Here is a 27,492-nt window from a genome sequence, read left to right on the forward strand (position 1 = left end):
ATTATGGTGTAGTCAGGATCACTTGCAAAACAGCAGTGGCAAAGCCAGCACGGGATCTAGAGTATAGAGGTAAGTTATAATGTTTGGCAAATGTATGCACGGAGGTCCAAGTAGCAGCCTCTATAATGTCCTTGGTAGCCACTCCTCATAAGAAAGCTGTGGTAGTGGCTGTGGCCCTTGTGGAGTGAGGCCTGATGTTCTCTGGAGTTTTCTTTCCATGGTAGGAGTAACAAAGTCTAATGCAATTTCCTATCCATTTGGAGATTGTCTGTTTAGAAATTGGTTTTCCTTCTTTTCCTGTTGCATAAGCTACCAGAAACTGGTCAGTTTTTCTATTGTTTTTTGTCCTGTCCAGGTAGTAGCGTAATTGCCTGTGTACATCCAAGGTATGTAAGAGCTTTTCCCCCCTGTTCTGTGGATTGGGGAAGAATGTAGGAAGGTGGATAGCCTGATTTAAAGAGACTCTGGATACCACCTTAGGCATAAATGTAGGATTTGTTCTCATGGACACTCTATCTTGATGGAAGATCAGGAAGGGTTGTACTGCCATTAATGCTTGTAGTTCAGAGACCCTTCTTGCTGAAGTTATTGCCAGCAGGAAGGCAGTCTTTCAGGATAAGTATTACAAATCTGCTGTAGCTGCTGGCTCGAAAGGAGGTAGAGTCAGTTTTTCTAGCACAAAGTTCAAGTCCCATGCTGGCAATGGAGGTTTCCTGGGAGGTTTTACATTTTTAATTCCCCTCAGAAACTGTCTGAGCAGAGGATGCGAGAAGACAGGAGGGTCCAAGCTGTATTGTGCTGAAATAGCTGATGCATGTATCTTGATGGAGGAATAGGACAGGCCTGTGTGGTAGAGCTCAGCCAAGTACTCCAGGATGTTGGCTATGTTCACCAGTGTCACATCTTGCCCTTTTGCAGCACTCCAGATGAGATATCTTTTCCATTTTGCTGCATAATTCTTTCTTGTTGAAGGTCTACGAGCCTCCAGGATTATGTCCTTAACCCTTTGGGATAAATTTGGGGTAATTTCTGTCATGTAATGTTCCAGGCAGTTAGCTGCAGAGTTTTTAGGCTTGGATGCAGAATGTTGTAGTTGTTCTGTGTCAGCAGTAATGGGATCAGGGGTAGTTTCCATATTTGTTCCCGGGACATGCTCCTCAGCAGTGGGTAGCAATGTTGTCTTGGCCAGTCTGGGGCTATCAGAATGATCCTCGGACGTTCCTCTTTGATCTTGAGAAGCACCTTGTGCATCAAAGGAAGTGGTGGGAATGCGTATGCTGTCAGGCTTTTCCAACTGAAGGATAGGGAGCCCACCTTCCAAGCAAGTGGGTGGTAAGTCCTTGTGCAGAATTTCTTCAACTGGTGATTGTATGGGGATGCAAACAAGTCTATTTGTGGTAATCCCCATTTTCTTGTGATGGCTTTGAAGATGTCCGGATGCAGCCTCCATTCGTGGGCATCTGTTGTAGTTCTGCTTAATATGTCTGCTAGAATGTTTTCCTTCCCTGGTACACAAATTGCCTGTAACTGAAGGTTGTAACTCAGAGCCACATCCCATAGGTCTAGTGCCAGCCGGCATAGGGGGTATGAGTGTGTGCCTCCCTGTTTGTTGATGTACCACATAACTGTGGTGTTGTCTGTCCTTATCAACAGCTGGCCTTCGTGGAGAAGAGGTCTGAATGCCTGGATTGCCAATTTTACTGCCATCATTTCTTTTAGATTTATGTGCAGATGCAGTTGGTCTTGAGTCCATAGGCCTTGAATGCACTTGTCCATCATGTGTGCCCCCCAACCGAGGTCTGAGGCATCTGTCGTGATAGTTTGTCTTGGTTGACTTTTGCTGAAGGGCATTCCTGTGTTTGATTGACAGGCCTGAGCCCACCATAAGAACTCTTGCTTCAGGCATGGGATCATTTGAATTTTGGTTTCCAGGCTGTGCTTGTGCTGAGACCACAAATTCTTTAGGTACCACTGTAGCTTTTTCATATGAAGCCTGGCATGAGGGACCAGAATTATGCAGGATGCCATGAAGCCTAGAGCTTGTAGCACTTTTCTTGCAGTTAGATGGCTCTGCTTTGTTAACGCCAAGAAATAGAGAGGAAGTTGTTATTTCTTTTCTGCAGTTAGAAATGCCATTTGTTTTGATGTGTCCAGTTCTGCACCCAGAAAGGTTATTATTTGGGATGGAATCAGCCTTGACTTTTTTGTATTGACTGTGTATCCCAGGGCTTGTAGCAGGTAGATGACTTTTTGTAAGTCTTCTGTTAATTTGTTTTTGTTGTCCGCTTGCATCAGGCAGTCGTCCAGGTAGGGATAGATTTGAATTCCCTGAAGTCTGCAATGAGCGATTACTGATGCCAGGCATTTCATGAACACTCTGGGCGCAGTAGATAAGCCAAAGGGCAATGCTGAGAATTGATAATGCTCTGATCCTGCAAGAAATCTGAGGTATCATCTGCAAATTGGTCTTATGGGGACGCACAGGTATGCCTCCTTGAGATCTAGAGTTACCAGCCAAGACTCCTTGCCCAGCATGGGAAGAAGCTGCTGTAGAGTCAGCATTTTGAATTTTGGAACAATGAGGAATGTGTTTAGAGTGGACAGATCTAGAATAGGCCTCCATTTGTTTTCTTTTCTTGGTACCAGGAAGAGCCTGGAGTAAAATCCCTTTCCTTGCTCCATAGATGGTACCTTTTCCACAGCTCTCATTCTTAATAATTGAGATATTTGTTTTAGAGCTTCTGCCCTTTGAGTAGGTGGTAGGTTTGGAATTCCTCTCTTTCCTGGTAGAGTATGGAAATGGAACCTGTAACCTTGGCCTATAGTTTGCAAAATCCATTTTTCTCTTGTAATGCAGTGCCAGTTTCTTGAAAATAAGGTTAGCTTTCCGCCTAAGGGTGCGTCTAGTTGTTCCCTGGTAGGCGGTGCCACCAAGTCACTGTGGTTGAGTTGTTTTAGTGGTGGTGGCTGTATCCGTGCCTCGTTGGTTGTTACCCTGCCACTGGCGACCCCTGTAGGCACCTCTGGATTGGTTTCTGCCTCTAGAGCGCCTATTCCTGCCTCTTTGTGCCTTAGAGGACTCCGGAAAGGACCAATTCTTGGAGGGCCAATTCCTGCTAAACCTTGGTGGTTGAACTTGTAAGAAATCTTTTACTGTTTGCACAGATTTTGCTTTCTCTTCCATCTTTTTCAGAACCTGCTGTGCGGGGGCACCAAATAAATTGACCTTGTCCATAGGTGCATCCAAAAGCTTAGATTTGACATGGTCTGGTAATGCCTGTTCTTTCAACCATGCATGCCTCCTGATAACCGTGCCAGTCATGGCTGATCTAAAGGAAGCCTCCAGTGCATCATAGCCACATTTTAAAGAATGGTTACTAACCTGCTGTATGTTATGTAACATTTCTTGAACATACTTTTTATCTAAAGATTCTTCAGAGGACAGCTTTTTAGTCAACTGGTCAAGCATAAACTCATTTGTAAGGACTGCAGATGCATCCTTGAAGGACATCCTGACTTTCCCAACGAAAATGCTCCCAGAGAGTATGCAAGGTTTCACCAAAAGAGAAATCCTCTGGGGGAGAAGCAGAGGGAATAGAGTCCTCAGAATCAGAATCCTCATCGGTAGATAAGGGTAAATCCTGGTCATCAGAGGAAACAGAAATTTCAGAATCCTGGTCAGAAGTATCATAAGCAAACTCAGTCCTAGGTCTCTTAGAGGGGGGAAGGTTGGCTTCCCCTGATTAAAGTAATAAGGTCTTCAGGCATTCTTATCATTTGTTTTTTAGGCATAGAGGCCTGACCATGCGGTCTGGGTGTCAGTTTTCTAGGCATGGTTCGAGTTTTAGGCCTTGAAGATGGCATCGATTTAATATGCAAGTCAGTAGGTCTGAATACATACTCAGAAGCCGGTACCTGCACAGCAGCTCTGGACCCATCCAAGGTAAAGACATCCGCAAGTTCCACAGTTGAAGCATCTCGCAGCATACAGGACTCCGAATGAGTCTCAGTAGAGGCCTGCAAATCTGAAATAGCGGGTATCAGGGGCTGTGAATGCGCCTCACTGAGTACCGGCGAACTGGCGACAGACTTAGGAGAAGAGTCGTTGGCAGCTTTGGACCTAGGCGGCCTGTCTCTGTCTTTATCTTTGCGTTTTTTCGTAATGTCGGAAGTCGGATGGCTTACCGAAGACATATCAGGATAATTGAACAGAGCACCAAAATATCTAGAAGCGAAAATATACCGACGATGGATAATTCGTGGTTTAAATAAGGCACAAAATCGACAGCGAGGTACGTCATGGTCAGGGCCTAGGCAAGGAATACAGTATGAATGAAAATCTTTATGAGGTATTTGCTTTCCACAAGAAATGGAGTTATTTACTTTTACTGACATCGGTTTAGAGCAAGAAAAAGTTTCACCAACGGGGTACATAGCTTTTAGTTGAAGACTTCGGTTCTGAAACTCAAAAATGAAAATTTCAGGAGTCAGCCGACCGGCACTGTACTATGTCCTTCAAGGATGCATCTGCAGTCCTTACAAATGGGTAGAATACCATAGCTAAACTAAGGGAGGAGGAAATGAGAATAGATTATGGTGTAGTCAGGATCCCTTTCCAAAACAGCAGTGGCAAAGCCAGCACGGGATCTAGAGTATAGAGGTAAGTTATAATGTTTGGCAAATGTATGCACGGAGGTCCAAGTAGCAGCCTCTATAATGTCCTTGGTAGCCACTCCTCGTAAGAAAGCTGTGGTAGTGGCTGTGGCCCTTGTGGAGTGAGGCCTGATGTTCTCTGGAGTTTTCTTTCCATGGTAGGAGTAACAAAGTCTAATGCAATTTCCTATCCATTTGGAGATTGTCTGTTTAGAAATTGGTTTTCCTTCTTTTCCTGTTGCATAAGCTACCAGAAACTGGTCAGTTTTTCTATTGTTTTTTGTCCTGTCCAGGTAGTAGCATAATTGCCTGTGTACATCCAAGGTATGTAAGAGCTTTTCCCCCCTGTTCTGTGGATTGGGGAAGAATGTAGGAAGGTGGATAGCCTGATTTAAAGAGACTCTGGATACCACCTTAGGCATAAATGTAGGATTTGTTCTCATGGACACTCTATCTTGATGGAAGATCAGGAAGGGTTGTACTGCCATTAATGCTTGTAGTTCAGAGACCCTTCTTGCTGAAGTTATTGCCAGCAGGAAGGCAGTCTTCCAGGATAAGTATTACAAATCTGCTGTAGCTGCTGGCTCGAAAGGAGGTAGAGTCAGTTTTTCTAGCACAAAGTTCAAGTCCCATGCTGGTAATGGAGGTTTCCTGGGAGGTTTTACATTTTTAATTCCCCTCAGAAACTGTCTGAGCAGAGGATGCGAGAAGACAGGAGGGTCCAAGCTGTATTGTGCTGAAATAGCTGATGCATGTATCTTGATGGAGGAATAGGACAGGCCTGTGTGGTAGAGCTCAGCCAAGTACTCCAGGATGTTGGCTATGTTCACCAGTGTCACATCTTGCCCTTTTGCAGCACTCCAGATGAGATATCTTTTCCATTTTGCTGCATAATTCTTTCTTGTTGAAGGTCTACGAGCCTCCAGGATTATGTCCTTAACCCTTTGGGATAAATTTGGGGTAATTTCTGTCATGTAATGTTCCAGGCAGTTAGCTGCAGAGTTTTTAGGCTTGGATGCAGAATGTTGTAGTTGTTCTGTGTCAGCAGTAATGGGATCAGGGGTAGTTTCCATATTTGTTCCCGGAACATGCTCCTCAGCAGTGGGTAGCAATGTTGTCTTGGCCAGTCTGGGGCTATCAGAATGATCCTCGGACGTTCCTCTTTGATCTTGTTGTGCATCAAAGGAAGTGGTGGGAATGCGTATGCTGTCAGGCTTTTCCAACTGAAGGATAGGGAGTCCACCTTCCAAGCAAGTGGGTGGTAAGTCCTTGTGCAGAATTTCTTCAACTGGTGATTGTATGGGGATGCAAACAAGTCTATTTGTGGTAATCCCCATTTTCTTGTGATGGCTTTGAAGATGTCCGGATGCAGCCTCCATTCGTGGGCATCTGTTGTAGTTCTGCTTAATATGTCTGCTAGAATGTTTTCCTTCCCTGGTACATAAATTGCCTGTAACTGAAGGTTGTAACTCAGAGCCACATCCCATAGGTCTAGTGCCAGCCGGCATAGGGGTTAAGAGTGTGTGCCTCCCTGTTTGTTGATGTACCACATAACTGTGGTGTTGTCTGTCCTTATCAACAGCTGGCCTTCGTGGAGAAGAGGTCTGAATGCCTGGATTGCCAATTTTACTGCCATCATTTCTTTTAGATTTATGTGCAGATGCAGTTGGTCTTGAGTCCATAGGCCTTGAATGCACTTGTCCATCATGTGTGCCCCCCAACCGAGGTCTGAGGCATCTGTCGTGATAGTTTGTCTTGGTTGACTTTTGCTGAAGGGCAGTCCTGTGTTTGATTGACAGGCCTGAGCCCACCATAAGAACTCTTGCTTCAGGCATGGGATCATTTGAATTTTGGTTTCCAGGCTGTGCTTGTGCTGAGACCACAAATTCTTTAGGTACCACTGTAGCTTTCTCATATGAAGCCTGGCATGAGGGACCAGAATTATGCAGGATGCCATGAAGCCTAGAGCTTGTAGCACTTTTCTTGCAGTTAGATGGCTCTGCTTTGTTAATGCCAAGAAATAGAGAGGAAGTTGTTCTTTCTTTTCTGCAGTTAGAAATGCCATTTGTTTTGATGTGTCCAGTTCTGCACCCAGAAAGGTTATTATTTGGGATGGAATCAGCCTTGACTTTTTTGTATTGACTGTGTATCCCAGGGCTTGTAGCAGGTAGATGACTTTTTGTAAGTCTTCTGTTAATTTGTTTTTGTTGTCCACTTGTATCAGGCAGTCGTCCAGGTAGGGATAGATTTGAATTCCCTGAAGTGTGCAATGAGCGATTACTGATGCCAGGCATTTCATGAACACTCTGGGCGCAGTAGATAAGCCAAAGGGCAATGCTGAGAATTGATAATGCTCTGATCCTACAAGAAATCTGAGGTATCTTCTGCAAATTGGTCTTATGGGGACGCACAGGTATGCCTCCTTGAGATCTAGAGTTACCAGCCAAGACTCCTTGCCCAGCATGGGAAGAAGCTGCTGTAGAGTCAGCATTTTGAATTTTGGAACAATGAGGAATGTGTTTAGAGCGGACAGATCTAGAATAGGCCTCCATTTGTTTTCTTTTCTTGGTACCAGGAAGAGCCTGGAGTAAAATCCCTTTCCTTGCTCCATAGATGGTACCTTTTCCACAGCTCTCATTCTTAACAATTGAGATATTTGTTTTAGAGCTTCTGCCCTTTGAGTAGGTGGTAGGTTTGGCATTCCTCTCTTTCCTGGTAGAGTATGGAAATGGAACCTGTAACCTTGGCCTATAGTTTGCAAAATCCATTTTTCTCTTGTAATGCAGTGCCAGTTTCTTGAAAATAAGGTTAGCTTTCCGCCTAAGGGTGCGTCTAGTTGTTCCCTGGTAGGCGGTGCCACCAAGTCACTGTGGTTGAGTTGTTTTAGTGGTGGTGGCTGTATCCGTGCCTCGTTGGTTGTTACCCTGCCACTGGCGACCCCTGTAGGCACCTCTGGATTGGTTTCTGCCTCTAGAGCGCCTATTCCTGCCTCTTTGTGCCTTAGAGGACTCCGGAAAGGACCAATTCTTGGAGGGCCAATTCCTGCTAAACCTTGGAGGTTGAACTTGTAAGAAATCTTTTACTGTTTGCACAGATTTTGCTTTCTCTTCCATCTTTTCAGAACCTGCTGTGCGGGGCACCAAATAAATTGACCTTGTCCATAGGTGCATCCAAAAGCTTAGATTTGACATGGTCTGGTAATGCCTGTTCTTTCAACCATGCATGCCTCCTGATAACCGTGCCAGTCATGGCTGATCTAAAGGAAGCCTCCAGTGCATCATAGCCACATTTTAAAGAATGGTTACTAACCTGCTGTATGTTATGTAACATTTCTTGAACATACTTTTTATCTAAAGATTCTTCAGAGGACAGCTTTTAGTCAACTGGTCAAGCATAAACTCATTTGTAAGGACTGCAGATGCATCCTTGAAGGACATCCTGACTTTCCCAACGAAAATGCTCCCTGAGAGTATGCAAGGTTTCACCAAAAGAGAAATCCTCTGGGGGAGAAGCAGAGGGAATAGAGTCCTCAGAATCAGAATCCTCATCGGTAGATAAGGGTAAATCCTGGTCATCAGAGGAAACAGAAATTTCAGAATCCTGGTCAGAAGTATCATAAGCAAACTCAGTCCTAGGTCTCTTAGAGGGGGGAAGGATGGCTTCCCCTGATTAAAGTAATAAGGTCTTCAGGCATTCTTATCATTTGTTTTTTAGGCATAGAGGCCTGACCATGCGGTCTGGGTGTCAGTTTTCTAGGCATGGTTCAAGTTTTAGGCCTTGAAGATGGCATCGATTTAATATGCAAGTCAGTAGGTCTGAATACATACTCAGAAGCCGGTACCTGCACAGCAGCTCCGGACCCATCCAAGGTAAAGACATCCGCAAGTTCCACAGTTGAAGCATCTCGCAGCATACAGGACTCCGAATGAGTCTCAGTAGAGGCCTGCGAATCTGAAGTAGCGGGTATCAGGGGCTGTGAAAGCGCCTTACTGAGTACCGGCGAACTGGCGACAGACTTAGGAGAAGAGTCGTTGGCAGCTTTGGACCTAGGCGGCCTGTCTCTGTCTTTATCTTTGCGTTTTTTCGGAATGTCGGAAGTCGGATGGCTTACCGAAGACATATCAGGATAATTGAACAGAGCACCAAAATATCTAGAAGCGAAAATATACCGACGATGGATAATTCGTGGTTTAAATAAGGCACAAAATCGACAGCGAGGTACGTCATGGTCAGGGCCTAGGCAAGGAATACAGTATGAATGAAAATCTTTATGAGGTATTTGCTTTCCACAAGAAATGGAGTTATTTACTTTTACTGACATCGGTTTAGAGCAAGAAAAAGTTTCACCAACGGGGTACTTAGCTTTTAGTTGAAGACTTCGGTTCTGAAACTCAAAAATGAAAATTTCAGGAGTCAGCCGACCGGCACTTGCAAATTGCTTCTGCTTCGGGCACCGCACGGCAAGAAAGACTGATGTAATGGTGTCGACTGTCATGTTTTCTACCCCTGACGACCTGACGTCACAGAAGAAGAGACAGCAACCGACGCAGGACCCAAGACTTTGTTAATCAGGCCGACTGAGGACTACTGCAAGCAGATAACCCAAATGTGATGACTGCAACAGTGAAACACGAAGAACATTGATCCAATTTTCAGCAGAGGCCCTGGGAGAAATGCTCCAGATGTGCATGTCTTTGCAACTTGGGAGGAAACCGAAGCACCTGGAGGAAACCCACACAAACACAGGGAGGACATGCAGACTCTGCACAGACTGCACCCCAGCCGAGAATCAAATCAGACAACCTCTTGCTGTGAGGTGACAGCGCTAACCACTACACCACTGCCCCATGATGTTTTTTTCCCCCAAACATCTTTATTAAATTTACACATATGATAAAGGCAATCTTACATTTATATAAATGAAAAACATACAAAACAATATCACTTTAGTTACAGTTTACATCACAGACACGATTGAAACAACTGTAGTTGTAAACATTATACATCACTTATAAACCACCCAGCCATTGTCAGTTAAACATTATATAGCTCATTCAAATCCTGCCTCTTAAACCTCTTTCCTGCTCTGCATATATTATTCCCACAATTCCCATTTTTTCCTATGTAGTTTGCGCCTTCCATTTTCTAATCTAAATTCCAGTTATTTTATCTCTGATACTATATTACTTCTAGTAAAGTTGGTCTAAACTTTTGATTTCCATTTCTAGTAATTGCCTTTTTGGCAGCCACCATAATTATCCTGGTTTAAACGAGGCTTGCAACATTTCTTGTTTGTTAAAATTAAAAAGTTTAGCTAGATGAAAGATTTCACTAGTTAAAAATGTAAGTACTGCATATTTTTAAATTTATAATAAGCTGGTATTTATGTACATATATAGGAGAATTATATATAAATATACTTTTATAAATATATAGATAGTATGTTGTGGTAGTGTTTTTGCTCACTCATTTTATTAATATATTTTAACTGGTTTCTAATGTGACATACGGTTTATTTCTTTGTTTCGTTTCTAACACGTGCCCACCTGTTTTGTGTATTTTAAAATGTTCGCACTAATTTGGTATTTATTTCTGATGAAGTTACCACATCTTTGGTGACGAAAATCGTTTTAAGTTGTTAATAAACTTTTTTACGTTTAATACCGTGTACTACCTTGGACTTTTGGATTTGCTTTATTAGTTTGTCTTTCGTTGTGCTTGCTTTTATCCAGCTCGTTAGCCACCATAATTAGACTTAGCAAGGCTTTACTATGTCTAGGCAATTCCGATTCTGTAGCGCAACTCAAAAAAATCATGTCTGCTCGATCCGCTCACCCAGCATCTCTAACAGATCAGTCTGCAGGGAATCCCAAAAGCCTGCCGGCTCATCACACTTCAAACAAAAAAATGTTCCCAGCTACCTCTTTCTTGCCAGTCGCACCTCAGTGATGGTTATGTTTTTGGCACTAACTAGAAAACCTTTTCCATTTACTAATATATGATGTTCTAGTAGCAGGCCTTCTTGCCTCCATTAGTATCTGTTGTATGCAGTCGGTAGGTCCTACCATCCAGGTAGTCAAATGAAGTTGATTGGGGCTTGGGTGTATCAAACACCCCTGATGATCTTTGGGTAGATTCAGTTTCTGAGAAAGCTTGCTCTAATTCCCACTGGCCAATTCCAAAAGGAAGAATCCCGGTTACCTAGACCAGAAATGAGTTGATCCAATGATCTTTTTGGGATTCCTGCCTTGGATGTCAGTGGAATGGGTGGAGAAGCACAGTAGAACACTCCTGTCAAAGGAAAAGAAGACATCTCTCTGCCACACCTTTTTGCATGGAGTCCTGGAGTAGAAATTTGTCAAATGATTGTTAACAGAGGAGGCAAACAGGTCTACTTGAGGAACTTCCCACAGATAGATCAAATTCTGGAAGACCCCCCCCCCCCCGATCTAGTTTCCATTCATGAGGGTTTGCTCTTGTCTTGCTCAGCTTGTCTGCCACACAACTTTGCTGTAGGATGCTTGTTGAGTGAGTTTGTTTTGTGAAACTATATCCCAACCTAACATGGCTAGTCTGCAAAGGGGATAAGACCTGGATCCTCCTTGTTTGTTGATGTACCACAGGACTGTGATATTACAACATCAAGAGGTCCTAGGGACCAAAGATGATTCAGAGAGTTGAGTGCTATTATCAAGGGCAAGCATCTCTTTTATACTTGTATGCCTGCATATGTCCTTGGTGTCCCACACACTTAACATTTTTATCTCTCCCCAATTGTTCCCCAAGTAAAGTCAGAGCCATTTGTGCTGACTGCTTTAGAAAGTACAGTTTTGTACCTACCATAAATGTAGATGTTCGAGTGTATTCACTGCTGCAGTCATTACACTTGGGTTATCCTGCCGTCAGTTGGTCTGCAGTCAGCCAGAGTTCAAAAGTCTTGGTCCGGCGTTGGTTGTGGTCGCTTCTTCCCTGACGTCAGTGCGTCAGGGGTATACAAGATGCAGCTGACGCCATTTTCTTCAGTTTTTCTTGCCCTAGATGTCAGGTGCCCCAAAAAGGTAGGCAATACATATTGTTAATAAAACATACACTAAGGTAAAAACAAAACCTTCAGTAACCAGCAAATACACCACATAGGTAGTATAGTGTAGAAAGGCATAGATATGGCCCAGGTAAGAAAAAGGGGATGGCGGGTGGGTAACCAGGACTGCAGCAGTGAAGACACTCGAACATCTACATTTATGGTAGGTACAAAACTGTACTATGTTCATCGTGTTTCACTGCTGCAGTCATTACACTTGGGTTGAATCCCAAAGCTGAGTCAGGGTGGCTGGTTCTATAGAGGATTTGGTGTGGCTATGAGGCCCTGCAGCACTGCAGTGGCAAAGCCAGCTCTGGATCTAGAATAAAGTGGTAAGTGGTAATGCTTGGTAAAGGTGTGCACTGAACTCCAAGTTGCAGCTTCCAAAATGTCTTTGGTAGGTACTCCTCTAAGGTAGGCAGTGGCAGTTGCCCTGGTGGAATGAGGTCTAATGTTACTAGGTACAGGTTTCCCATGCTGTGTGTAGCAGAACCGGATACAGTGTCCTATCCACTTTGAAATGGTCTGCTTTGAAATAGCCTTTCCCTGTGATCCTGCAGCATATGATACAAACAATTGTTTCAGTTTTTCTAAAATTTTTTGTTTTGTCCAAGTAGAAACGTAATTGTCTGTGTATGTCCAAGGAGTGTAGAAGTCTCTCCCCTTTATTCTGGGGATTTGGATAAAAGGTTGGCAAGTGAATAGTTTGGTTAAGAGCCACACTGGATACCACCTTAGGCATAAAAGAAGGGTTTGTTCTTAAGGAAACCCTGTCTTGGTGAAAAATGATGAAAGGCTCCACTGCCATTAGTGCCTGTAGTTCTGAGACTCTTCGTGCTGAGGTTATTGCCAGAAGCAGAGCAGTTTTCCATGATACATATTTAATTCTGCTGAATTGGCTGGCTCAAAAGGAGGTAAAGTGAGTTTTTCCAAGACAAAATTGAGGTCCCAAGTAGGTGTTGGTGCTCTCTGGGGCAGTCTTATGTTTTTAGCCCCTCTGAGGTACTGCTTTAGCAATGGATGAGAGAAAATAGGAGGATCTGTGTTGTAATGAGCCGAGATAGCAGAGGCATGGATCTTAATGGATGAGAAGGATAATCCTTTGTCCAGCATCTCAGTTAAGTATTGTAGTATCTGAGGAATGTTTGCGACAAGAGGGTCAAGGCTTTGAACCTGGTTCCAGGCACAGAATCTCTTCCACTTTTCTGAATAAGATTTCCTGGTGCTAGGCCTCCTGGCCTCCAAAATGACATCCATAACAGCTTTAGAGAGAGGTGTTGTCTGTTTGGCTAATGAATCTGCCATGCAGCCAGGTTTAAGGTTTTGAGCTGACTGTGCAGAATCTGATTGTTTTGTTGAGTCAGCAGGTGTGGAATTTGAGGCAAAATCCAAGGTGGGCCTTGAGCTAAGTTCTTTAAGATTGGGTACCAATGTTGGCGTGGCCAGTCTGGAGCAACCAGGATCATCTGTGTTTTTTCTTGTCTGGCTTTCAGGAGTACCTTTGAAAGGAGAGGTAGTGGTGGGAAGGCATAAACTTTTAGGCTTTTCCAGCTGAATGAAAGAGCATCCACTTTCCATGCTTGTGTGTGTAAGTCCTTGTGCAGAATTTTTGTAGTTGGCAATTCAGTGGGGAGGCAAAAAGATCCATGTCCGGGCACCCCCATTTTTGCATTATCATGCTGAAGACTTGTGGATTTAATTTCCACTCGTGAGGATCCATGATGTTTCTGCTTAAGTCGTCTGCCAAAGTATTTTTCTTTCCTGGCAGGAATTGTGCTTGCAGATGAACTTGATAAGTTAGAGCGGTGTTCCACAAGGTCATGGCTTGTCTGTATAGGGGGTTAGAATGAGTGCCCCCTTGCTTGTTTATGTACCGCATTACTGTGGTGTTGTCTGTCTTTAATAATAACTGTCCTGGATGCAGAATGTCCTTGAAAGCTGTTAGGGCATTCTGTACAGCCAACATCTCTTTTTTGATTGATGTGGAGATGCATTTGGTCTGTGGTCCACTTGCCCTGAATACATTTTCCTGCCATGTGTGCTCCCCAGGCGTAATCCGAAGCATCTGTTGTTAAAGTCTGCCTGGCTGTGGGTAGAGTGAAAGGCTGACCCTTGTTGAGGTGACATGCCTGTGCCCACCATCGAAACTCCTGTTGTAGGAAGGGAATTAGTGGTATTACTGTTTCCAAACTGTGAGAGTGTTCAGTCCAAACACTTTTTAGGCACCATTGTAATTTCCTCATATGCAGTCTGGCATATGGAATTAGTAGTATGCAGGATGCCATGAATCCCAAGGCCTGCAGAATTTTTCTTGCAGGGAGTTGGGACTTTGTTGCCATCAATTGAAAATACTGAGTCAGTTGTCCTTGTTTGTCTGGGTGAGATAAGTCATCTGGGCCGTTGTATTTAAGCTGGCACCCAGGAATATTATCTCTTGTGAGGGCACTAGTTTTGACTTATTTTCGTTTACCATGTACCCTAGGCAAATAAGCAACCTTTTTACAAATGCCAGATGCTTTAGAAGAATGTCCTTGCTCTCTGCTTGAATCAGGCAGTCGTCCAGGTATGGATATATTTGACTTCCTTTTTGTCTGCAAAATGCAATTACTGGTGTCAGGCACTTTGTGAAGACCCTGGGCACAGTAGATAAGCCAAAGGGCAGTGCAGAGAATTGGTAGTGCATTGAAATAGCTATGAATCTGAGGTATCTTCTGCAATTTTGTCTGATAGGGACATGCAGGTATGCCTCTTTGAGGTCCAAAGTAACAAGCCAAGCCTTCTTGCCCAACATGGGAAGTAGCTGCTGTAGTGTCAACATTTTGAATTTCGGAAAATCCAAGTAAGTATTCAGAGTAGAAAGGTCTAATATGGGTCTCCAGGCTTTGTCCTTTCTGGTGACCAGGAAAAGTCTTGAGTAAAATCCTTGCCCTTGTTCCTGCTGTGGCACTTTTTGAATAGCTCTCATGTCCATGAGGGCTGTAATTTGCTTTTCTGCCTCTGCCCATTGATTTTGTGGCAGGTCTGGCATTCCTTTTAGCCTTGGTAAAGTGTGAAAGTGGAACCTGTAACCTTGAGACACAATATTCAGAACCCATTTGTCTTGGGTGATTGCTTGTCAATTTTGAGAAATAAGTGCTAGTTTTCCCCCTAAGGGAGTTGCCAAAAGGGAAGAGCTTGGCATTGGAAGGGGGAAGTTATTGGGACTGTTTCCTGTAAGGTTGTGACTTGTCTTCACCTCCTTTTGGGGTTGAAGCACCCCACTGTCATGGTCTGTACGAGCCTTGGGGCTGAGATCTGCCTCTTGGGCATCTGTATCTGCCTCTTTGTGGCCTGTCTGACACTGGAAAGGACCAAATCTTTGTAGGCCAATTTCTGCTAAATCGAGGTGGCTGTACCTGTAAGAAATCCTTCACTGTTTGCATAGATTTTGCCTTATCCTCCATTTTCTTCAATACCTCCTCTGCATCCAATAATTTTGCCTTAACATGATCTGATAAACTTTGCTCTTTTAACCATGCATGCCTTCAAATCACAGATCCTGTAACTGCTGCTCTACAAGAAGCCTCTAATGAATCAAAACCACATTGCAAAGTATGTTTTCCCACTTGTTCAGCTGCATGGAATAAATCATGCATTTCCTTATAGTCAGGATGTTCAGCGCTTGTACTCATTTTCTGTTTTAACGGAGACATTAGAAATTGCTGGTATTTAAGCATGTGAAACTGGCAATTTAAAGCCCTCACTGCTAAAGTTGCAGAAGTGTAAACTTTCTTCCCCCATCTGTCTAATGCTCTAGAATCCCTGTCAGAGGGAACTGGATTTTTAGCCGTGGAAGCCTTTACGCCTTTGGGACCCTGGGAAATAGTTTCTGGGTCAGCAACAGGGTTTTTATAAAGAAACTTGTGAGAGTCAGAGACTCTGTAGTACCTGTCTGGCTTGACTGGAGCAGGGGGTAAAGAAACAGGATTTAAACTGGACTCGGAGAACACATCGTCCACAATATCCAACACTGGCGGAATAACAAGGGGCCTGTGCTGAGGCAATAAAAGAAAGTCTCTGAGCTTTTTCTTGGATTCTGAGTAATCCTGGCCCTCCCAGTGGAAATGCTCCCTCATGGTATGTAAAGTTTCCCCAAAAGAATAATCCTCAGGAGGAGAGGCTGAAGGGATTGATTCTTCAGCATCAGAGTCCTCATGGGGGGGAAAGAGTATTCCTGGTCTGAAGAGGAATCAGAATATACGGAAATCTGGTCAGAGGAATCAGTCTGTATCCTGCCTAGGCCTTTTATCAGGAGGGGGATGGGAACCCCTGGTCAGAGTAATTAAGTCTTCGGCCATTTTGAGCATCTGTTTTTTAGGTATGGAGGCCTGTTCAGGTGAATGCTGTACTTGCTTCTTTGTCTTTAATGGAGTTTTAGACTTGGCTGTAGTTTTAATGGTAAGTTGTGATGGTCTGGAAACACCCTCAGAAGCCGATGCCTGCTCAGCGGCTCCGGACCCATCTGAAGGGTTAGTCTCCGTAGGCCCAACACCTTGAGTATCCAGAGGCCTAGGCACTTCCACGTGGGAGTCTGTAGCGGCCTGCGGCTCTGAGGTAGTGGGTGTCAGGGGCTGCGAAAGTGCCTCACTGAGAACCGGCGACTGGCCTAGAAGAGGCTTCGTCGTCAGTTTTGGACCTCGGATGCCTGTCCTTATCCTTGTCTCTGCGATTTGTGTGTATTCCAGTCGTCGGCTGTTCCGACGGCATGGTATAATTAAATCTTCAGCCAAAGTAATGGCGAGCAAAATCAAACCGACGTTTAATAGTGCGTTTGTTAAATCTAGCACAAAACCGACAACTAGTGATGTCGTGATCTGGGCCTAGCCATGGAATACAGTAAGAATGAAAATCCTTATGAGGTATTTGCTTTCCACAAGAAATACAATTATTAACTTTTACTGACATCGGTCTGAGGCAAGAAAAAGTTTCCCCAACAGGGTACTTAGCTTTATTGAAGACTTCGGATCTGAAATCGAATTTGAAATCTCAGGAGTCGGCCGACTGGCACTTGCGAACTGCTTTTGCTTCGGGCACCGCGCAGCAAGAAAGACTGAAGAAAATGGCGTTGGCTGCATCTTATATACCCCCTGACGCACTGACGTCAGGGAAGAAGCGACAGCAACCGACGCCAGACCAAGACTTTGGAACTCTGGCCGACTGCGGACCGCCTGACGGCAGGATAACCCAAGTGTAATGACTGCAGCAGTGAAACACGATGAACATCAAGAAGGGAGACGGGAAGACCTGGATTTAAGGAGATTTCCTGTCTCAACCAAGTGATTTCTTTTCTAACAAATCCCAATACTGGGATTTAAAAAGACAAAGGGATGTTGGTGCTGGGACCAAAGAGACATCAGATACCACTGTGTCATTCTCATGTAGTGTCTTGCCAGGGGTATCACGAGAATAATCAATGCCATGAGAACCAAAATCTTGAGGTATTTACTCGGAGTGACTGAAGTCTGAGTGGAAGACCTTAGAAAAAGATCTAGATAAAGATCTATTTTTCCTGAGGAAGAAAAGATCTTTGAACTAAGATGTCTAGCTGACACCCCAAGAACAAACCCCTGTATGACAGAGTTAAAAAAAAGACTTCTGAATGCCCTCTTGCAATCTCAACTTGTGTAGATCATCTCTCACCCAAGTCAGAAATTCCTGACAGTTTGAAAGACTCTGTAAAGATAAGCAAGTGGTCTAATATGGAAAAATGTAGCCACTCCATAGCCTGCAATGCAGTGGATAACCTAAAAGGTAAAGCAGAGAACTGATAATGTGATCCAGACAAAAATCTTAAACACCTAAAGTTTGGATAAACAGGCATGTGATAAGCCTCTTTTTAAATTTAGTGTTACATGGAAACTTATAGGTTCATAGGTAGGTACTAGGCTATTGGCCCTAGGGCCTATATAAGCCTAGCCAAAGGTACCCTGGCTTTTGCCACCCAAGAAAATTATTTTCCTATGCCACCGTCAAGCAGAGCCACAGAAGTGATCCCCGGGGTGAATTTCCTATCTCCCATCCAATCATCAAGATTTTTCTTGAAGAGTGCTAAAGAGGAGCTTTGTTTGATATAGATAGGTACTTTGTTCCAGAGTATGGGAAGTCTCTGGGACAGGAATCTATCCCTCCAGCATGTTCTGTTTATTGTGGTGATGAGGTTTAGGTCCCTAGAGCATGTAGCTCGTAGGGATTGGGATTTCTTTAAGTGGAGCATGTCTAAAAGCTCTGGGTTTGACATAGCTTTGTGTGTTAGGCAGAGATCGCCTCTGAGTAGGTGATATGCAATGGAGTAAAGCTGCAGTTTTTTGAGACGGTCTGCATAGGGCATCTTTTTGAGGCCGGTAATCCTCTTTGTGAGGTATTTCTGTGGCCTTTCCAGTTGTTTTAGATGTCTTGTGAGGTACATACCAAAACGGGCATTGTAGTCTATAATGGGTCTAATGAGTGACGAGTAGAGGGGAACAATGACCTCTTTTTTCCTGGATGAGAAACCTTTTGTGATGAGGTGTGCCACGTAGAAGGATTTCCTGACTACTGTGGCGATGTGATTATCAATTTGAATAATTAAGAGTTGGTCCAAACCAAAAAAATATATCCAAAGTAAAATAACTTAACTGAAAAGAAATAAATGTTGAAAGGACTCCAGTCGCAACTAAACTGTTTCAAAATGTATTACAATATAAATGGCCAGTAAAATAACGCGAGTGCTTTCATCTCACCACAGAGTGAAGGGGGGTGGCTTCTAATCTAAGGTTGTGAGGGCGACAAGCCGAGGTTCACCTACAGGATAGGAAAGAATGTTCAGGAACTCCTTGAGGGTGATCGACTCAAAAATGAGGAAGTGAGAAGGGGGACAACACCTTATGGAGCATGCAACTTTTTCTCCTACATCACTGGTGCACAAAATCTAATTTGAGAAAATGGACTGCAGAGTAAAATCTATTTCAAAAAAGGTAACTGCGCAACCTCCAAACTGGTATATTTAGCAAAATGTGGGGGCTGCCCAAGTTTTTATATAGGCAAAACTGAAAGGGTGCTCAAAAATAGAATTCATGAGCACCTTTACGACATAAGAACAAGAAAAGAAACTAGTGTCTTATATAAACATTTATGCAGGTGTGTCAAATTTGGGGGCTTCTGGTTTGGTATCTTAGATGTAGTGAAAAAGAACCCAAGAGGAGGTGATTGGAAATTAACATTAATAAAAAAGGAGTTGATATGGCAACTTAGGTTAAAAGCCAGCTTTCCCCCTGGTCTGAAAGAATGTGTATCTGTTGAACACATTTCAAGGGAAAGGGCAGCTATTCTATTATAGGATGAATGGAATATGCTTTGGTCTTGTAATTCTTGGTACTATATGCATAAACGAAAAATTAATTTATTATTTTAAATTTTTTAATTTGTGGAAAAGGTTATGGCACTCAAGCTTGGTAAACTGTTTATATTAACACTATATTTATAATGTGAAAGGCTATTTTATATGACGTACTGCAAGGGGTTAATTAAGGAGGGTATTTAAGGAAGTGATGTGGAAGGCATTATTTGTCTGATGAAGTCTCTGTGGCGAGACGAAAGCGCTCACATTATTTTACTGGCTTTTTATATTTTAATAAATTTTTGAAGCTGTTTAGTTGCGACTGGAGTCTTTTCAACATTTATTTCTTTTAATTAAGTAGTAACAGGTTAGGTTATGAACTGACATCATCTTGAATTTAGGTATTATCACCAACAGATTTAGGGGAAAAAAATCCAGAACTGCAAGCATTTTTTTTGCTCTGGCACTAAAACCATCCTTGAATAAAATCTTGCACCACCTGGAAAGGAGGAAATGGTTCTATTACTTCCTGGGACAGAATGTGATAAAGAATAGGTGGAAATCAAAGAGCTTGGTGGCTAAAGAATTACCCCCCTGGAAAGGAGGAATGTCCTCCCACTGTCATCTGTAACCTTGACAAATTGTCTTCAGAACTCATTCGTCTGAAACTATTTGTTGCCATAGAGAAAAGTGTAGATTCAGATTTTCTAGAAGGGAAATGGGGCTGCCAGGGTGGGAGTGGAGACAATGTCCCTTAAATACTGATTCTAACTTGTAGGACTGTCCTTGATTTGGGGAGGTTCCAGAATTCTATTTGGAACCCCCATGCCTTTTCTTCTTAAACATCTGTTTACATACATTTTGTTGAGATGGTTTATTTTTTGTTTTTTTGACAAAAATGGGATGAGGGGTTAGAGAATCCCTTTGAAAATTTGAAAATGGAGGGCTGAAAAATCCTAGATTCCTTTAATGAACTTACTCCTTTCAGCTTTACTTTTTGATCGCCTCTGTAGCACACAGGCCAAAAAGCTAAATCTTTACCCAAAGGAGAATTTAAAATGTCAGTTTAACATCAAATGGGAGGTTCTGAGAAAGCAACCAGGCAAACCTCCTCAAAAACAGTACCAGTGGCCATAGCCCTGGATGAAGCATCATCAACTGAGTCATATACACAATGCAAACAACAAGTCGTGACTCGTACAACTGAAGAAACTAAATCATTTTAAGCAGATCTGTCCTCAAAAGACAACGCTGCAGACAAAACTTTCCTCATATGTTCACATTTAGTCAGAACAAACTAACATGAAATTCTAAAAATCAAAAATGAAGCACACACTTTTTCCCCATCCTTATCAGAAATGATTAGCAGAAGTAGAAATAAATAAAGCTACAGCTGCTGGGTCAGGTTTGGCAACAGTGTATAAAAACATAAGACTGAGAAACTTGCACATCCTATCTGCCATTTTAGGGGCCGCTGCTTGACTATCAAGAAAATTGCAGGCAGTAACACTCACATTCTCCAAAACTGAAAGAACTGGAGAAAGAATGGGTGAAGGTTCTGGAAATTCCCTCTGTAACAGCTCATAGTATCTTCTGAGGGACTGAGAAACCTCACTGACCCATTCTGGAAACTGTCTCAGAGAAAGAGACCCCCCCCCCTCCCCTGATCGCTCCTTCAAGTCTGAGTCAGAAATCTGAGGAGAAAACCCTGCATCTGTACCTCCATCTTCCTGTTCAGATTAAGAATCTTGAATCTCTTAAGAAAAAAGGGTACCCTCTCTCTTCTACCAGAAACTACTTCATAAGAAAGGAACAACAGCCTGAATTAAATCCTGAGCCAGACCCAGTAAACTACCCCTGTCTAAGGAAATTTGAGAAGGAGTACATAGAAGTTTAGTTTTCTATTTGAAAATTCTATTTTCTATTGAAAAAATGGGGTCAACAGTGTTGCTAATCAGTAGCAGCAGCTTCCCCAGGGATGGGCACAACATTCTAACAAAAAAGCGAATTCCTACCTGTTCCCTCTCCCAGAACCAAGAAGAGTGGCTCTCCCCTGTCAACTGAGGGGGACCCAACAGCTGCAGAGGACATGGATAACTCCAGTCCATAATGGCTGTAGGTGTAAAACCACAGGGTTCTGGGGGAAAAATTAGTGGCCTGAGGCACAAAAAATGGCAACAGCAGACTCACCGACCTGTGGCTAAGGCAAATTGCTATCCTGCTGTGTTGGCAAAGGCTGTTTGCTTATCTTTTTCTTTTTGAAGCTTGAAGAAGGACCAACCATGGGAGTCACAGTTTGTTCTACGGTTAAATCAAAAATGGTTCCTCCTTCCCCAGGGAAAAAACAAGCAGCAAAAGTCAGTAAAAATTAAAAACCTTTAAACATCACTTTTTTCACATAAAGATATGGTAAAAGAACTTTAAACTTTACCAGCCTGCAAAAGTAAAATAAACACAATTTGTCCATAGAAAAACGTTTTTTAATCAATTTAAACAACTTTTAAACTAACAAGAAAAAACAGCACTCTCATTTAAAAACACGATACAGTCTTGTAACTATCCGGTAACACACCAACTCCCAGCTTTAAAATAACTTTAATGGAAAAGAAAGTATTAATAAACATTTTTTTTAAATGGAAGGTTTTCCCCAAAGGGAATTTATCGGCCCAGCAAAGGAATAGCAACAAGCCAACAGCCAATCCTCGAAAGCCCCAGAGGAGCACACGCTTTGATGGTGCCCAAATCTGTCTTTATAGTCAGCTCAACTTGAGCAGACTGACAGTTTGGGCATACAGAATTTGCCCTGAAGGTTTGGAAGCTGGCCAACTGCTATACGTACCCTATGCAGGATATAACATATAGCTAAGGCTACTTGCAGCAGTGAACAATATGATGAACACCCAACTTCACCTGTGCCAAAAAGGGGTACTACAATGATCTTTGGTAATTCTTTCTGAATCTTTCGAAGTACCTTGGGAATCATCAGAAAGGGTAGAAATACAAATAGAAAAATTCCTGACTATGGGAGTGACAGAGCATCTGTCTTCCAAGCGTGGCAGCAAGGATGTCTTGAAAATAATTGTTTTTAGTTGTCTGGTTTGAAAGGAGGTGAACAGAGCTACTTAAAGTGTTTCCCACATCTGGATCAAGTACTGGAAGACCTCTACATGGGGCTTCCACTTTATGAGGGTCCATCCAGAATCTGCTTAGTCTGTCTGCCACTGTGTTTTCTTCTGATGGAATGTAAGAGACCTAAAGACTCAGGGAATGCTGTAAAGCCTGCTTCCGTGCCATCACTGCCAAATGGCTAAGAGGGCACGACCTTGTATCCCCTTACTTGTTCAAGTACCACATCCCGGTAGTGCTGCATATGACTGCTAGAAGAAAAAGGAAAAGTAAATACTTCTCCAGACTTGAGCTCAGGTTCACCTTCCAAAGAATTACAGTGACTGGACACAGAGTCATCTGGGAAATCACTATTGCCCTCAGACTCTTCATCATTTTCTGAAACTGAAATGTCTCTAGCCAAATTAGCACTAGAGTCATGGATGTGAACATAGCCACCAGAATTAATTGTCTGCAGAACACCCTTAACCAAGGAAGCCACATCAACCTTACAAACAGCTACAATCTAATTATCAACTGTATGATGCCGCTTCTGTTTCTTTTTCTTCAGAACTTAACTACTTAAAAAATATCTGGGCCAGAGTATTATGTCTGGCAAGGGGTCTCAACCTGGACTACTCCTGCACTTAAAGGGTTTGGTTCTCTCATACCTGCATCAGATACTGGAACAGTCCCAGAGTATGTGTCTAACTCCCTCCATATGGCTGGCAAAGCTACACTAGAGGGAGATGGGGCAAAAAGAAAGTGGTCTGTGGGACGAGCAGTGGTCCCAACACACTCACTAATGTAGGCTGAGGTATATATTTTTTTTCCTTTTTAGGTGCAACCATATTTGATTGGGGGGGGGGGGCATCAAGTCAGGGAGAGAACACTAGCCAGAATAATAAACTGACAGTACGGGATAAAGTATCACAATAAGCACTTAACATTTCTAGTAAAAAGTATGTCCTCATATAACTAAACTATGCCAAACTGTGCTATTACCACAAAAAAAAAAAAAATTCAAAATGTGTTCAGAATTCTTTTCCAACTAATAGAAGTTAAAAAATTTCCAGTACACAAAGTCCAAACATCAAAACAGCCAATGTGCCAGACAAGAATTTAAATTATCTCCACATACTTTAACCACGTTAAACTGCCATAAAATAATGATTAATAATTTAAACTACTTTCTTGTCACAGAGTAAAATCTCTGTGTCCCTATCATAAGCTCAAATTCTCACAAGCCTGAACCTTAGAAGATCGAGCTGGGAACTTTGAAATCCCAATAAGCTAGAATGGCACATGCGTTCATTGTGCAGGATCACAGTAGTGGAGATTGGGGTTTTGCTCCTTCCCCACTATGTTGCGATCTTGGAATCTGTATACATAATTAGCAGCAGATATGACATGCAGGGGAGCCTGTCTCCTTGCTAAAAAGGCAGGTGGTGTTTTTTTTGCCTTTTTTCCTAGCTTCCAGGATTTTAATGTTCCCAGCTCTATCTTTTAAGCTTCAAGCTTGTGATACAGACCCAAACCTCCACAGTATATTTAAATAAATTCATTAGTGGTAAAAACGCAACCTGATGTTAAAACATACAGAGCAGGGTCAATCAGATAGTAAATAATGTATAAATGTTGAAAAATCCAAATTCTGTAATATTTTCCTGTAAAAAAGACAAAAAAGCACAGTAATAACAGTAAAGACAGGCTTCTAATGTCTAATACACACACACACACACACACACACACACACACACACACACACACACACACACACACACACACACACACTGCACTTCTGAGAAAAATACTAGAAATTTTCTCAGAAACAAAAGAAACATTTGTCAAAGATATATACCAAATAAATATGAAATTCACACAGGAAATACTGTAAACACTGACAAAAGTAAATTATTAAAATAAATATTTTTTTAAATAAACACAGAATAGTAAATCTAATAATAAAATGATAGGAAAGAGGTCCAAAAAAGGTAAAACAGCAATGAAACCTGTGAATAGTTAAATAACTTTTTTTTTGGGATGGTAGAAAAAGATTAAAGTCCAGCTTCCTTTGACAACTGAAAGCTTCTCTCTCAGGATATGGTCAGCCAATCGTCTGCCACAGGAAGAGAGAGGCAAGGGAGTCTGAGTTTTGAAAGCTGGCCAGTTCTTCGTTACCTTGGCAGATAACACAAAATGCCACTGAGGCAGTAGGAATGATGAGCATCACCAGTTGAAAAAAAATGTACTTAACGGGTAGTACTGTAAACTTATAAAAAACACACTACAGCAGCTGGAGTACAATAGGAAATATTGCAGTAAGACAGTCAAAAAAATGGAGAGACTGATGCTGAAAATATCCTGAGAAATACAAGTAATACAAAGCATTATCACAGAGTAGAAAATAGCCAGCTACAGGTAACATGCTTCATGGTATAATAAAACCTACAACGACTGCAACCAAGTGAAGCAAAGTAGCATGCTAAATGCTAAAATGTTCATGTCTGTTATGGCAAAAAAAAAACATGCTACATTTCAAAACCTAAACTTCTCAACTCAACAAGTTATGCTGTGTACTGATGTTTCTGTGTTTTTAATTCCATCTTAAGACTACATTTAATCACTACTGATGTGTACAAAGTACAAAATAAATATAAATGTTCAACCTTAATATCGGTATTAAAGAAAAAAATAATTCACCTTAGAAGTGTCAGCCTCTTTGAAAATCATATATGGTTCAGCGCACTCTCCTATGTCCCCTTGTTGTAGTACCTTCTCCAGCTGTAGAAAAAAATGTAATAAAAATGTAATTATCAAACCTAACTTTGAAATTACTCTGAAAACAGCAGCAGTACTTCGCAAAACTGATTATATACAAGAATATGTGCCTTCACTGAAAAGATAGGCTATTGGTCTTTGTTAAATGTTTCACTAAAGAGCAGTAAAGAACAGTTGTGTAAAATCTTACAATAACCATAGATGCCCTTCTCTTCCATGTTGCAGTATTCATAAATCTTTGGGTTAGCCTCCGGCTAGCGACCTGAACATTTGGGCAGTACACAAAAGCTTTAGTCACTGCAAGGTATGTGGGATGTCTGACATTGGCCATAGGGTGTCATAGGCCATGAAAGTGACGTCTGCATGTACTTTCCTCAGAAATGAATGCCCCAGTCAAAACCCAGTCACAGGATAGCTGCACAAGTCCTGAATCATCCAGCAAAGCCCCCCCCCCCCTTTTCAGGGGATACGGTGGGATAGAATATTGCAACATGAAAGAGAAGGACATCTATGGTTATGGTAAGATTTTGCACAACTATTCTATGTCCTTATATTCTCATGTTACAGTATTCATAACCTTTGGGTGAGTGCCATAGCTCAAAGGGAAGACAAAGAGGGTGGTTTGGAACAATTTTCCAAACATCCTTGCAGGACTGGCCTAGATCTGGAGATGTGGTCCAGTTTGTAGTGTTTGGTGAAGTTATGGACAGATGTCCAGGTAGCGGCTTCTAGAATGGAGGCAGTGTCCAACCCCTTGAAAAATGCTCCAGAGGCGGCCATGACCCTAGTGGAATGGGACTTTGTGTTACAGTCTAGGTGTTTGCCATTGTAGGTATAACAAAAGGAGATTGCTTTGGAAATCTAAGTAGAAACAGTCTGTTTTGTCACAGCTTTTCTCAGAGCCCTGGGGTGAAAGGAGAGAAACAGATGCTCTGATCTCCTAAGGGATTTGGTCTTGTCTAGGTAGAATTTTAGTTGTCTGTGAACATCAAGGGAATGCAGGACTCTCTCACTATTATTCTGGGACTGTGGAAAAAAGGTTGGGGAGGTGGATACACTGGTTCAGGGACAATTCATTGACCACCTTAGGCATAAAGGACAAGTTAATCTGTAAGGTTACCCTGTCCTTGTGCAAGATTAAAAAGGGTGGGGATGACCACGACTGCCTTGAGCTCTGATACTCTCCTGACTGATGCCCGGGCCACAAAGTGCAAACTACCTGCCTTGCCCTGAAACAGAGGTTTCTGGGTTGGTGTCTGGGCAGGCCTGGAAGGTGGCTGCTGCTTTCTGGAACTCTTTTTGCCCCTAGCAGGAGGGGGAGGAACAGAATGTTTTTTAATAAACTGTGTCTTAGTAGGGCAACTTCTGTGGAATTTAGGAATTGGTGACACAAACAAATGTTTCAAGTCCTGTAGTTCTTTCCCCTTCTGTTGAAGTGTTTTGAAAAGTTCTGCCACTTGAGCCTCAAACAAGGCCGTATTGCCCAGGGGAGCATCTAGAACTTTAGCCCCGATATCGTCAGGAAGGGGTTGGAGCCTTAACCAAGAGTACCTTCTCAGCACTGAGGCAGAGGCTGCAGGTCTGGCTGAGGCCTCTGCAGCATCATAACTGCATTTGATTGAGTGTCTTGTCACTTGTGAGGTCAAAGAGATCAGGTTAGAGACTTGCGACTTTGTGGCCGAATCACGGAGGTCATCCAAGAGCTCTGAAGCCTGATTCAAAAGGGCCAGAGAGTACTTAGATGTGTGTCTGGTAGTTGATGGCCCTAAATGCCAAACTGGCAGAGGTATACACCTTCTTGCAAATTCTTTCCATAGATTTGCTGTCCTTATCAGAAGGAAGGACAGAGGTAGAGGGTAGCAGTCTGAAGGGTTTGTCTGCAAAGACAAAAATGGTATCAGGATCTGCAGCAGGGCATTTTATTAAAAAATTTCCACCTTCTGGGACCTTATAAAATCTGTCAGGCTTTCTAGGAGCAGGGGGGTTGGGATTCAGGATTTTTAGAAGCTGCAGAAAAGACATCTAAGAAGGCTGGTAGGGCTGGTGGAATGGCACAAAGTGAAGAGGTATCAATTTGTAGGAGTTCATAATACCTCTTTTGGACTTCAGACATTTCTGTGGAGTTCCATTTGAAATAGTCTCTCGGATGAGAGTGTGTTTCTCCAAAGTTAAGGTCCTCCCCAGGGGAATCCCCCTTAGCAGAGTCCTCTGGGGAGGCACATCCTAGAAGGGAAAGCATTTGTGAAGCAGAAACAGTACAGTTGTGTACACTTACCATAAATGTAGATGTTCGAGTGTATTCACTGCTGCAGTCATTACACTTGGGTTATCCTGCTGGCAGGCTACCCTTCAGTCGGCTTGAATTCCAAAGTCTTGGTCCAGCACTGGTTACTGTCGCCTCTTCCCTGACATCAGTGCGCCAGGGGTATAAAAGATGCAGCCGACGCCATTTTCTTCAGTTTTTCTTGCCCCAGATGTCAGGTGCCCCCAAAAAGGAAGGCTAAAAATATGCCAATCA

At 42.7% G+C, this 27,492-nt stretch overlaps 1 protein-coding gene across 1 annotated transcript in view; it reads right to left on the reverse strand.

The window, feature by feature from the left end:
• The window catches only part of DOCK7 (dedicator of cytokinesis 7), a 3,076,229-nt gene that overhangs the window by 2,253,765 nt on the left and 794,972 nt on the right, over nucleotides 1-27,492 (reverse strand). Inside the window, exon 10 of the mRNA XM_044085545.1 lies at nucleotides 24,897-24,977. Coding sequence (XP_043941480.1) covers nucleotides 24,897-24,977 — 81 coding nt within the window. The remainder of the gene's footprint in view (nucleotides 1-24,896; nucleotides 24,978-27,492) is intronic.

Source organism: Protopterus annectens, chromosome 10.part0, assembly GCF_019279795.1.
Source record: "Protopterus annectens isolate FY-2018-M chromosome 10.part0, PAN1.0, whole genome shotgun sequence".
Taxonomy (NCBI): Eukaryota; Metazoa; Chordata; order Ceratodontiformes; family Protopteridae; genus Protopterus; species Protopterus annectens.